The sequence below is a fragment of the Dermacentor variabilis genome, chromosome 7 (assembly GCF_050947875.1).
Source record: "Dermacentor variabilis isolate Ectoservices chromosome 7, ASM5094787v1, whole genome shotgun sequence".
Classification (NCBI taxonomy): domain Eukaryota; kingdom Metazoa; phylum Arthropoda; class Arachnida; order Ixodida; family Ixodidae; genus Dermacentor; species Dermacentor variabilis.
The window spans coordinates 158,129,932-158,144,423 of record NC_134574.1 but is presented as its reverse complement, the minus strand read 5'-3'; the positions used below and the strand labels follow the sequence as shown (position 1 = coordinate 158,144,423).

The 14,492-nt window shown below is 48.5% G+C and overlaps 1 protein-coding gene across 1 annotated transcript in view; it reads right to left on the bottom strand.

Moving 5' to 3' along the window:
• The window catches only part of LOC142588917 (uncharacterized), a 44,296-nt gene that overhangs the window by 17,847 nt on the left and 11,957 nt on the right, over nt 1-14,492 (bottom strand). The window contains exon 2 of the mRNA XM_075700728.1: nt 841-1,016. Coding sequence (XP_075556843.1) covers nt 841-1,016 — 176 coding nt within the window. The remainder of the gene's footprint in view (nt 1-840; nt 1,017-14,492) is intronic.

Here is a 14,492-nt window from a genome sequence, read left to right as displayed (position 1 = left end):
AGCACGAATTAAAAACTTCATAGCTCTGCATCAAGAACAGATATCGCGGTTCTATGAAGGGCATCCATTAGATCATTGAAAGCGGACAAATTCGATACGTCATTTTACATCTTACGTGAATTTTTTACGTTGTTTACAAGGGTTCTGCAAAAGCTGTATTTCCATGTTATTAAGTTTTTCAGATTCATGTGTAACAAATCAATTTTGTCCGCTTGCGATGTATTATCAGATGTAATTCCGAAAATTGTAATATTTTTCGTTAATGAGTTACAGAGTTGTAAAGTTGATAGTTTCGTTTTTTGAAAATTTTCAATTTTTGCCAATTTTTAATAAAATATTTACCTAAATAAAAAATTCGAAACAAACAGTCACTAGCTCTGAAGTTTTTCTTTTAAATGCAGCAAACCTCGTCGAAATTGGTGCAGTGGTCGCCGAGAAATGCGAATTCTCGTTTTACACGTATTTATATAGGAGCGCCCGAGCTAAAGCTGCCTCTTAAGAAGAGTTTCAGCGTAAGAGCGTGTTGTGAATACGGGCCGTGGCACCGAATTCACAAACATTTTCGTTTTTATAGTGCGTAAGTGCGTAAGCATCAGTATTGGCTGAATTTGTTTTCTTTGCGTAATAACTTTTTGTTGAACACGGACGGGACCCCTTCTCGAGTTATCAGTTTCATCGAGCCAGAGCGCGGAGAAGCAAGATAAACCGTTCACACCTGCGACGAAAATTTTTCACGAACTGACCGCACACCGCAGCGATCGCGGTTTATTTTCTCCGTACGCTTCCGGCTATACCAGCCATTTGGCCGCTGCACGACAAAGAAGCGATCAGCGTTCACACCTGCGGCGGGAGGCGGCGGCGCCTTGGCCGGAGTGGGCGTGCCCACTCCGGCGGGAGCCTTGCCGCGGCCGACGCGTCCCGGCGAGCCTCCGGGTGCCGCCGGCTTCGACGGTCCCGCTGGTGACGTCACTGCACTCGGCGCAGCCTTCGACGCCGCCGCCGCGTCGGGGGCCGCTCTGAAAGGGAGACCAATTGAATGAATGAATGAATGAATGAATTTATTTATTTCCATAAATATACAAGTTTATGGAGGATATAAGGAAAAAAGTTACAAAAGAGCAACTTGACTAGTCCTTAATCCTTCTCGTGACAGCAACAGCAGAAAACAAACACATGGCATAAAAAGAGGGGGGGGGGGGTAAGAGAGAAAGAACAAAACAAACAGTAAACGTTCTCATACAAGTGTACATACAGCAGATAGCAATAGAAAAAATACATAACTCAATAAAAAGAAGCCTACTTACACAGATTAAAGGCTAATAGGTACCAAAGTTATTTATTAACTTACTTTTCCTGCAAGAAAAGACATCAATACGATCGTTCATTAACTTATTTAATTAATGCGGTAAAGTGTATGAAAGCTTTTGTTTCGCATAGTTGGTACGTGGGTATGGCACAAACAAACATTCCGGAAATCTTGTCGCATAACAGCTTCTATTTCGTGTCAAGTTGGCTACAGACATGACGTGGTTAATGTTTTTCTGGCATTCCTTACCATATGTTAACGCTAAGCGAAAATTCAAGAGATCAGGAGCTTTAAGTATATTTAAGTCTTTAAATAATGAATTAGTTGGAAAGTCAAATGGCACTTTGCACACAACACGAATGGCTCTCTTTTGCAGACGAAAGATACGATTAATATTAGTGGCAGATGTTGTGCCCCAAACCAGGCAGCCGTAATTTAGGTGGCAAAAAAATAAAGAGTTATAGAGCAGAAGTTTTACTTTCTGTGGAATCTGTTTAACAGTAAAAAGGAGACCTGAAACTTGAGAAAGCTTGTTTGTTAAAAAATTAGTATGACAGTTCCAAGACATGTCATGATCAAAGAAAACACCTAAGGTTTTAATGGAATTCACGAGCATGCTTTTTGAAGAGCCAAGTTTAATGTCATCCTTCAGGAGAGCATTCTTACTCTTGGCTTGAAACAAGATTGCTTTAGTTTTTTCTGTGTTGATTTTCAACCCATTTTCGACAGACCAAGTATATAATTTCTTTAGCACACAATTCGCAACTGTAAGCTGTGTTACAGCATTACTTGAGGAAAACAACGCGGTTGCATCATCAGCATATAAAATAAACTTGGTGGGGAAATCTACATTTACAATATCATTAATAAAGATATTAAAGAGAAGAGGGCCTAAAATACTACCCTGCGGAACGCCAATATAAACTGGTTGAACTTGGGATGAAATGTTATTAATTTGCCCAAATTGGCATCTATGACACAAATATGACCTAATCAGGCCTAAAGCGATGCCACGAATACCATAGCGATTCATTTTATGTAACAGAAGCTTGTGGTTAATACAGTCAAAGGCATTGCTAAAGTCTATAAAAATGCCTAGAGTAAGAAAGCCTTTATCAAAATTATCCAAAATTAATTGTTTTTGCTGAAGCAGGGCAAGTTGAGTAGACCTATTTTTACGAAAGGCAAACTGACAATCGGTTAAAAACTCTTTGCTTTAGAGGAAATCAGAAATTGGTTGAAAAATATTTTTTTCTAAACCTTTTGAAAATACGGGGAGAATAGAAATTGGTCTATAATTTGTCAACCACATTCTTTCGGCGTTCACACACGCACAAGCTTCATTCAGGCGCAATCAGCCCTTGAGCGAGACCTCTCGTCTAAACGTTCGCATTGGGATGAGGCTTCGTCCATGCTCGGGCATTAGTTCTTATGCAAGCGCCGACCTTCCGAGCCGTCCTGAATTGCCCGGCATATGTTCTTTGCGCGTTGAGACTCAAACGACTTATGGTTCGTTCCACCACTGCTGATCACTCAAGGTGGATCACTGCCCAAACGTGTTCTATATTTAACAAAACAGCAACTCGTAAGCGTTGAGTATATAATTTATGCACTCAAAATTACCCGACAGAGTAAAATTGTTGTCCGGAGTAAAAGGCTACACTGCTCTAAAAAAATGTTATGTTAGGCTGTCACGCAGTACAGTGGCGTCACAAAGAATCAAAGAAGGTTCGCAAAGAAGGCGTGCCGAATAGCAGCAAATTTCACGCACTACCTACCACTGCAATAAATTAAGAGAGCGAGGCAGACACGGAGAGGACAGGAGTGACCGAAAGAAAAGTATCGTCCGGTTCTTTATCAGAATTACGAACCCTGTCAACTTAGCCCCTTCCAGCAACCTATTTTCACCCTTCCTCAAGCTAACAAATGTGTCGTTATATATAACGCAATCGCCAGCCCCTCAGCTTGCCGAAAAAAGTCAGTTTCGCCCCACAGTCGAAGCACTGATTGCGATAGCAAATTATTACGCAGTTGTACGAAATAAGGTTAGTTCATTTATGAGCTGCGCATACTGTGGTAAACAATTGCTTATACTAACTAAATAACAAGCGCTTTGGCACGTGCGCACAGTCAAACACGAACGCGTCTCACTCGATGACCGCAGACACGTGCTGTCAAAACCCTGCTGTGATGAAGAGAGGAAGCAGGGGCGAGCGAATTGCCCTGTGTGCTGCCTCTCGCTTCAATGCGAACGAAGTGCGCCAGAACACAGCATTCACCAAGCCATCAGCTATACCCGCCCAGCTAGCCTTCGAACCCCGCGCAGATTGCTTTCAAGACGCGCAAGGCCGCGCTTAGCAGCCGCAGCTAGAGTTAAAGAGAAGATACACGCTAACCTGGCCCCTCCCCTACCCCTCCTAGCACGCCCACACCTACCCACTCCTAACCCCCCGCCCCTTGCTCGCGGGAGAAAACGACGCGCACCCTTCCCCCCTTTCTCCCTTGCGAGCGCGAGAAGACACCGCCACCATCAATCGGACATCCTTCTCGACTCACCGTCGCAAGATTTCGCTCGCACCTACACCATACGGCGCGAGGCCGCCATGTTATAGCCCTTGATGTTTATGCAGAACATCACAGCGACGGCGACGGAAAGTCGCCTAAAGTGTCCATATAATTGCTATCGCAGTAAAATTGAAGCTGAAATATCTTGGTCATTGTCGAGTCGTCGACATAGACGGTGGCGACGCCATCGGAGGACAAGGGAGCGCGGCCGAAGACGGTGATTGAAAACCTAGACGTAGGCAGCAAGCACGAAGAACGCACTGAGACTAACCCCCCCCCCCCCCGTTATTGGACGCGAGCATGCCCTTATATAAAGCAGTGACGGAGTGACGTCGTGGACGCATTTCACAGTACAATTGAACGCCATTATTACCTAGTGCATGGGTCCTCCGAAGTAATTCGTTATACAGGTCACTTCGTTCTAAAGGTTGCAAACCGCGCAGCTCACAATAAAAGCGGGACCAAATCATTAATAATTTCGTTGTATAGCCGCGAGAGGCGTCCGAGTCGATTATAAATAATAAATTATAGGGTTTTACGTGCCAAAAAAACGATATGATTACGGGGAACGCCGCAGTGGGGCACTGGCAGGTACACGGGCGTTCTTGCACTTCGCCGCCATCGCAATGCAGCCTGGATTTAATCGCGCGACCTCGGGCCAAACAGCGCAACGCCAAAGCCACTATATATGTCACCCAACGCCGCGGGTACACGTCCGAGTCGAGTATACGCAACCGAAACTAATTACCGAACGACACCACAATTATCGCCATTCAAGCTATTGCTTATCCTCAAAACGCAGCTCCAACGCCGTCTTGCGGGAGTTTGCAGTGCGACTCGAATGCTCGGAAAATGAATGGCCTAGCCCCCGTATTCAGAAATGCACCTTAATTTGAAGCCCATGCTTGACTTGATTTAAACGACGCCTGTCTTCAACGCACCGAAAGAAACACAATGAGCCTCTTCGGCGCACCAGGCGTCATTTGTATCAAGTCAAGCATGACCTTCAAATTAGGTTGCATTTCTGAATACGGAGGTAAGATGCCGTTAGTAGTGCGAACGTCCAAGCTATCTCGAAGAGCGCGTACTTGCCAGTGACGGATCCCCTCCGCGAAGCGGTCGGCTTCGCGGCTGCGGGTGCCGTTCCGCGACCCTTTCCTGCTGCGCCGGGGGCGGGCTTCATGTCTTGCTTGAGCTGTTGCTCGAGAGGGACTTCCTCCTCGAGGTTCGTGTGGGGCAACTACCGGGGATCCCCGCCTTTCACCGCAGCTGTCGATGCTCCTGCGGACCTGCGGTGGTAGTTGGCCCACGGTCGAGTGTCCTTCCTGCCTGGGTGCACCGCGAGTCCCTGCGCCCTGGTGTTTGGAAGCGCAACGGCCTAGCTGTGGATGCGTGCAACCGTCCGGCACGACCGATGGCAGCTGGGATGCGTCGACGCGCGCGGCGTGACCGTAGAGCGCGTGTTTTGACGCTTCCTCGATCGCTTGGCATCCGACTAATGGCTCTTTCCCACTGTACGGGAATTGATCAAGGAGCGGGCATTACTAGGAAACGTATACACATGTTTATTATGATGATCATCATCAACATCATGATTATGATGATTCTCAACTATGTCAAGGCTCGGGCTCTGGCAGTTGCTTCATTGCTTTGTACCCGTGCCCTTACCCACTGCGGGGATTGGGCGCGTAGCGGGTAATGCGAGGCACCCTATGCTTATATCTGTAATGATGATGGTGATGATGATGATAATTATGATTATTGTTCTTAACCCTCCCATGTCCCACCTTTGGGAGACAGGCCAAAAAGCGCGCGGCAGCCGGAATCACGTTAAACTGAGCGAGTTGAACTTCTGAGCAGCTATAGCAGGGGGACTGGCCGCCTCTACACCTGCCGGGGTGGAAGAAGAGACAAAGAAAACGTCGCTTTTGCAGGCATACGTAAGTGGGGAGTAATACCAGCACAAACTAAATTATAAAATAAATATTAAAGATAAAGATAAAATTAAGAAACCGCTGTATTATGCCCTCTGCAGCACGAAGACAAGTTGCAATGGACATATATGGGCTGATGCTGATGAAGAGGATGATCGTGGTCGTCTTGATGATGATGACTAAAGAAACGGATTATAACAAGAAAATGAGTGCGGAAACAACGTACCAAACTTCCATAGACCACAATTAAAAGCAATGCTTAATGAAAAGTACATATTTTTTTTAATTGACGAGAGAGAGAATGTTGGAAACGTATATCGCGGTGTTGCTGGAACAAGCACCTTTAAGAGGAATTTGGTGGTCCCATGCCGCTAACTTCCCAATAGATGGGTAGCCTTCCAAGCATCTGGAACTCCCGTATATAGTGTCCGAGAACCAGGCTCGAAACGCGCGTGTACCTATTTTACCTATAGGTACTCGGTATGTAGCTACATTTCATTCAATGTAATAATGACCATAGTAATTTAACGTCGCCAAATTTGACGCGACTATTACAGTATCGCAGATACGAACTATGTACATGTGTCTCCGAAGAAACGAAGTGGCACGTTTTTGCGACCTGCAGCGATCACAGCGCCTTTGCTTGCGCTCAAGACCAAGTACAACAGCACGTCGCACATCGCAAGCAGAGCGGGCGCAAATAATTCGCCATCTGGGGCACCCTAGCGTCCACACGCTGTAGCTGTAATATACGAAGCAATAATTCCGCGGAGACTGTCGCATGTCAGAACTAACTAGACAACGAAACGCGCCGAGTGGGACATTTATGACCGCACTAATTATACTGCGTACAATAGAGATTCAAAAGCGCTACAGTTTGGCGAGTTGGTTATATACGTGTTTCTTATTAGACTTTAGCGCGCACAAAGACTGGACGTCGGACGAAGAAGCTGCACACAACATGCGCATGTTGTGTGTCCCTTGTTCTTTCGACGTCCTGTCTTTGAGCGCGCAGAAGTCTAATAAGAATAAGAGATTCCGTGGCGTTGTCTTCCCAGTAATAATAAGTGCGCATTCTTCAGAACCCTGTGTGTGTGTTCTTTTAAGTATCTGTCTGTTTCTTTGAACCGAATCACGAAAGTGAAAAGTTAACGGGTCGGATGACTCAAACCTCCGCGGCTAGCATCTCTGTCGAGTGAGCAGCGCCAGCACGCACGTTCGGGGCTTACGTAAATCCCCGACCGCGCACTGGACCGCTGACACTGAATCAGCGACCGATGAGATTTCGCAGAAGAGGAGGAGGGGCGGGGGAGGAAGAAAGAACTGAGTGCAGAGACGTAACACTGAAAAACTGAGGTCCAGACAGGAATCGACGTCACCGCTATCCGTGACCCACGTCAACACCCGTGTGGGAACGGGGCAACGTCAGCGGTCACGATGGCTATACGGCGCTAACCGGCCCGGTTCCGCTTATACGCAGTGCGGTCCCTGCCTGCATGCACGAACTGTAGTCCTACGTCTCGCGACCACGTCTGGCAGAGAACGAAATAAAAACGAATAATGAAACAGAAGAGCCAGAGCCAGAGCCAGAGCCAGGCTTACAAGCGGAGCGATGAGTGAGAGGCCGCGAATGATATACCGCAATAAATAACAAGCGCGTATACCGCTCCGCGAACCGCGGTGTGCGAGGAGACGGTGATGACGCTCAGGGGCGCTTCTTAGACGGCGGCGGGGCGATGAGTCAGCCGTATTACAGGGAGGGTCACACACGCCCGCCACTGCCGCACCCACGACGCGGCGTCGGCGGCGGGCAAAACAAGCTTTCCTGGCGCGCTGGGGGATTCATTCGCGTCTCTGCGAGGAGCCGAGTGTGGCGAGCTATGTAGCGTGCGTCTACCGGGGAGGCGACACGTGTCAGACGTGCCCTGAACCCGAGGACGCACGTGGCCTCTCGTCGCCAGTCCAGTCGTTGCAAAAGAGGCGCGAGACGGGGCGAGCGGCAGTGTGCGTTGAAGAAGAGAGAGGGTATGCACACGCAAACCCACGTCCACAAGTAGTGGCTGCAATAGCTGTAAAATTGGAGTACGCGATAAAAGGAGACGCACACGCGGAGTACAGTTGAAGCTCGGTAAAACGACTTAGATTGGACCCGAGAATTACTATTTCGTTAACTCGAGGACTTCGTTAAATCGGAGGCATGTAAGTGCGCTTGCGCGAATTGCATGTTTGTTCAAGAGCGCAAATGAATGCAGCTTTTGCGAGCGTGGACCTTCTCGGGAGTGAGCAACTGTGAAATAAGGTTACACTGAAAACACAGCACACGTTTCAAGCCAACTGACACATACCAGCTGCTGGCTAGCGCCATCTGGTCTGGGCTTGCAAAACTGAGACTGTGCAACGGCCAGTTTCGTCAAAGGAAAACGGTTCCCCTGTAACAAGGAATGGTAATACGCTTGCTGTACATAGCAATACATTTCGAGGTGTTTTGAACATGAGAGCTTTCGGTGGACTGCATTGTTAAAACCAACATTTCACGCGAAAGCTTCCTTAAATCGGGCGCGACGTTGAATTCCCTCCGTTGTTTTGAAGTCTTCGAAGCCCTCCATCAACGTGTTTTGGGGAAATAAAAAGTGCTTTGTTAAATTGGAAATTTCATGAAATAAGTATTAGTTAAACCTAGTTTTGACTGTGGTTAATACAGTAAAGCGGTGTGTTCGAGCAAGCACCGTCCGACCCCGGTAGCTCACATATTAAGATATCTTAGCATAGGAATACCCTCACCGGTACCACTTTCTTCCCAAGTGGAAAGGTGCGGATGCACGGTGCATTCCTGCACACGAGCAGTATAGTTGGCAGGTGGTATCGGTAACGATAACCGTTTAGCAGTAACGTTGTACAGGTATTAAGTCGCCTCTGTTATTATCAACAACTAACTTATCAACTTAGCGAGCTTGAGAAATAGCGCATCCGAACGTATTTTCTTAACGAAAGCCCCGTGCACTGCTTGGGCTCTTTTGTACTATTCTTGCGTTTCTGTTTTTACTTTTTTTTGCGCTATTTTGTACGCTCGGCGACTTGTGTACCCTAACTTCGGGGGCGCAAATCCTAAGAGTCCCTTATTAGTGCTTACCTCCTTCGTTTAGTAATGTCTGCTTGCTTTCAGTTATGTACTGCAATATAAAATTCAAACGCAGAAGACATCCCCCGTTAACCTGCTTTAGCACCATTCCTCACAATTTTACCACCACACACCCTTACTGCAACTCCTCAGAAAACTATATCCAGGGATGCTACCGTGGTGAGTCCCAGAGTGATTACGTAAGCATTACCTCGTTTGGCAAGCTTGATTGCGTATCCGTTCAGTGGAGACAGTGACGTGGGGAGAAAGAGTGAGATATACAACAATTGAAAGGCAGTGAAGTTAACCAGACGGCATGTCCTATTTGCTACCCTACGCTGGTGCAAGGGGATACGGGGATGAAAAGAGAGAGAGAAGAGGAGGGAAAGGGCAGCAGCTGCGCACACACTCGAATGATGCGCAGCAAGTCTATAAAGAAAGCTCGCCGAGATCTGCCAACTTGACGTGCAGCAGTAACGTTATCGTTGGTTTCTGCGCCAGAGACGCGCAAGGCCACGGTCCGGGGATGTTCTTTTCCCAAGAGCCCTGACGCCTACTGAAACGACACGTATAGAAACCTGGATAGCAGACGCTCTGGCAAACAAAGTAAAAACTGAAGGAAACAAGGGAGAAAAAAAAAAGAAATCGTCCGTCTCATCAGCGCGGCCTCCGTCATCAACCTCATACAACAAAGATGGGTGTTAGCGCCAAACAAAGAGGGCGAAGCCCAGCGTCCTGCGAAGGAGGCACAAAACAAATGGAAAGGCGCTCCATATAGAAGGTGATGAGGCAGATGAAAAGAATAAGAGAGATCAAAGAAAGGAGGGTCAAGGCGCCGTGCTGTCTACAGCGCACTGTTTGGTCTTCTCGAAGGCGTGGGCTGCGTTTACGGCAAACGCTGCGCGCTCGCGTGTAACCACGTGACCTCCCGCCACGTGCTGATGAACCGTATACGTAGCTCGCCCACGCAGATGCTGTGCACCGGAAGTGCGTCTACATCTCCTACCGCGCCCCGCGCGGCGACGGCCATCACTCAGGTGAACGTGAGCGACAAGCAGGGCGGAGGTCCTCAGGGGTCTCCGCCACTCGTTATGGAAGGGACTCTAGTGCACGTAACACTGAGATACGACTATAACCGACCAGGATATAATACAACGCAACACTGCCGAGTTGACCCGTTCATTCTTTCAAAAAACGAGTAGACAGAAGCAGCGCGACAGGAAAGAGGACAGAACATGCGCGATTACTACTACCAGCTTTACCAGCTTCAAACGATCGCACAGTATACTGGATAAAAAACAATCGTCACATAAAACATCGAGTATGGTTCTCAAAGCAAGTAAACAGCTTCTTCGGAATGCAGAAATCAAACGGGCACATTATAGCAATACTTCCGGAGCATACATATACTGCTGACGTCAATAACGGTGCTTGACGATGATGGCACAAGTTTGTAAGCAACAAACACGGCACCGTCACTACTAGGTCCCGTTTTCTTTAGAAAATGAGGTGCCTCGAAGACATTGAGGAGACAGTCCCGCAAGCGGCGGGCTGGAGCTTCGCCGCCACCCCCGGTTCGAGCCCCTTCGCTGGCCGCAGGCATCTCCCTCCGCCTCGAGCCCCCTTGTCTTACGACCCTGGCGGTGTACAGCAGCCTGTGTCGTTGAGAGAGTAAAATTGCGTTTTAAAGAGAAAGGTTGTGTGTCTGTTTGCTCCCCCAAGTTCGCGAGGGGGCCTTTTTGCGTGGGAGCCGCTTGGGGCGAGTACCTGTACGCCTGTGCCTTATATACTTTGCGTCGCGTATTTCTGGTCCGCAGTGGCACATACGCGGGCCGCTGTCGATCACAGCTAGCCTTTTTTAACCAAGTGAGCGGTTAGCTAGCTGAGCCCACGGTAGAGAACTTTTACAAATTGTGTCATCGACATGTTTTGGTGTACGGCATGACGCCGGGAAAGCTTGGTTCAGGACGACAACGGCGGCGGCGGCGGCGGCGGCGCGACGAACGATACAACGACGAAGATGGAGACGACGATGGCGCGATGACGGCGGCGTGACGGCAACGAAATGACGAAAGCGTGACAACGATGACCTGACAACGGCTCCGCACCCGCACTGCTCCGCTTGTTCACTCCACCGGCGGCCAGATGCTTCCTACGACCCTTTCGATTTCGATTTCGATTCGACGCACTACGGGAGACGGTCTGAGAGGCGCACAGTGGCAAACCGGCGAGACGAAAGGGCGCGTCACGGACACTATATACATGCACAGCTGATTTCGGCGAGGAACGCGCCCCGTAAAGGTCAGCCCAGGCGGTGGAGCAATGTCCGACGGAGCACCACCACCACAGTATATAAATATTCACACGCCACGAAGACCTTCGCGTCCCTGTAGGTGCGCCTCAGAAGCTGGTTGGGCGTTTAAGGATAGACGCGCCCCCGCAGAGAGCACGTGCCATTTGCATATAAGGGCGCACTTGAAGAAAGCCGCCCGCTACGAAAACGGACGAATGCGACAAAGAAATCTGTTCGCTTTTGTAGTATGTGCATGCGATAAAAGCATTGTGCCACTCCTCCACGTGCACGACGCGCCCCCACGACATGAGAATTCCCAGCTTCTTACAGTGGTGTTTGGAAGCATATGTTTTAATTATGGGCCAAACGACATGCCCCATGCGGGAAGCGCCGCTACCCCTCTCCTTTCCAACGCTTGCGCATGAAGCGTGAGCATAAACCATCCAAGGAAGATTGTCCAGCGCAAGCCATGACTTCCCTGCTAAGGTCTGCTAGTGGGCAGTTATTGGCTATCTGTATTTGCAAACGGTTTTCGAGAGAACAGCGCACAAAACGTCGACGACAGAACAACGACGTCAGATGAAGCAACTAGCACAACGGTACACGCTTCCGCTATTGGTTAATGCTATGAGGCGTGTGGATTCTGTGCAAAATAAGCATGTCGGAATGCACTTCAAGTAGGCTTCAGCCTCGCCGCGTGACGAGACGGGAGAAACGCTGACGTAGTCGTTTTCAATGCACCTGTGGCCAGGACATGCTACATGTGGCCAGCGTCTCGTGAAGCGCCTGCCCGCGCTTCCAAATCATTTTCTTCTTTTTTTTTTAACTGAGGAAACTTCCCGACTTTACTGATCGTGACTGCTGCTCCTGTCTTTCTGAACAGACTGACCCGCCGTGGTTGCTCAGTGGTTATGGTGTTGGGTTGCTGAGTACGAGGTCGCGGGATCGAAACCAGGCCACGGCGGCATTTCGATGGGGGCGAAATGCGAAAACACCCGTGTGCTTACATTTAGGTGCCCGTTAAAGAGCCCCAGGTGGCCGAAATTTCCGGAGACCTCCACTACGGCGTGCCTCATAATCAGAAAGTGGTTTTGGCATGTAAAACCCCATAATTTATTTATTTTTATTTGAACAGCTTGCACCCAGGACAACACTCGCGTAACTAATTGGCTTATAAGCTATCCCATTGGTACAGAACCCTTGCACAGATGTGTCGGTCTCCTTTCTCTGCAGGATTTCGCAGTGAAACAACAAGCGACACCTAAATATTCCCACTGCAAGAAATATACGCCCGCCGTGGTTGCTTAGTGGCTTTGACGTTGTGCTGCTTAGCACGAGTCCGCAGCATTGAAACCCAACCAGAGCGGCCGCATTTCGACGAGGGCGAAATGAGCTGGGTGCACGTTAAAGAACTCCAGATGGTCGAGAAAAAAAATTAACCTCTCACAATTGAATTTTTTTGCAAGAAGTATGCGCCTCCAAGTGTGTCGTTCATTCAGTGTGCAAAGTCAGAAGCCCCTGCGCGTCTCTCACGCCTCTGGAGACCTAAGCATCCATGCGTGAGCTGCGCTTACACCGTCGATACTGAGACAGCACAGCGATGGCGACGGCGACAATAGCCGCAGCGACGACGGCGCGTACTCACCTCGAGCTTACATAGAATTTCTAGTGCAATTCCTACATCCCTACGTATCGCAACAAGACCGGCGGGAAGTAAGACGAAGAAGGCCATCTGACGTCGCGATTCACGAAGATGTTATTTCGTAAGTGCTCCTTCCCACTGACCGGCTTCCTTCAATAATAATATGCTCATCCTCGAGATTGGCTCAAATTTATTTTCTTGCGAAAAAAAAAATGTATAGCGTAAGACGTCTGTGAATTCGAACTGTCGTCTCTGGGAGCGACCTATAGTTTTCTTCTTGCTCTCTCGCCGGTCTGCTCTTGTAGAACATTGCGTGTAGCTTGTCTTGCCCGTTAAGATTTAAATTACATTATTGGGTTTTACGTGCCAAAACCACTTTCTGATTATGAGGCACGCCGTAGTGGAGGACTCCGGAAATTTCGGCTACCTGGGGTTCTTTAACGTGCACTTAAATCAAAGTAGACGTGTGTTTTCGCCCCCATCGAAATGCGGCCGCCGTGGCCGGCATTCGATCCCGCGACCTCGTGTTCAGCAGCCCAACACCATAGCCACTGAGCAACCACGGCGGGTTGCCTTGTCCGTGTTTCTCCGCACGGTGCAATATTAAAATGACAATAAAGATACACAAGAAATCCATTTATACTAATATTCTTTCAGACATTTTGTATCACTTACTTTCGCGGTGAACGGTTCATTATAAGAGGAAAAAGAATGAAAGTGAAAAGTATAATTTTTAAGGTTTCGCGCCGAAACGCCAGCAGCGGCACGTGAATGCGACGTCACCGACTCCAAAGTACTTTTTTTTTTTCCATTTCAGCCTCTGTGGCTTAGTGAAAGTTGTTGAAGCGTCCGAAGTTTGGCTGATTTAAAACACAGTTCGGTCTAACCTCACCGATAAAGAATAGTTTAGGGCCAAGCAGGCGCGTCAAAATCCATGACGTCACGATAAACTGATGCGCGAACTTAATTCTAGGAGTCGTCACACGTCTTTTGTTCTTGCTTCGCTTCGTTAAGTCACTTCCAACGTTAATAGCGGCTTATTTTTACATATACTGTACAAGGTATTCTGTCTGATACAGCTCATGACTTCTTTAAATCCTTTAATGTCCCTTTAAAACCGCGTTACATGTGCACTAGCGTTTCACCTATGGTTAGAGTACAAGCAACAGTTGTCATAAAAGAACGCCCAGATCTACCAAACGTCACCGATAGCAACGCGTATGCTCACACTTCTAACGAGCGGCTTAGGGTTCTCGGCAATTTTGCAACTTTATGTCAGCCTGTTCTCTTCGAAACCTAGCCCACGCGCAATGACCACCGCCCAAGACACAGTACATCGACGACTGGCGTAAGGTTCTTAACCAAATGTTTCGGGATGGAAGGGAATAGATGGGTGCCAAACCATATTCACTCTGAAATGTCTACCAGAGCACGGCCACCAGATGTCGAGGTCCAAACTGTTTGTGTGAAGGGAAAGCTATATACGGGGTCAAAGCGCGCACAACCGCCCTCCTCAATATAGTTGCAGACCCATTCACTTTAGCGCAGGCTAGGAAACTTACGTGGCAAGTCAGTTCTGCGGAATCTCGCAAGGTGGGGAAAGTCCTGGTCCGGGACCAGGACGAATTTTTCTC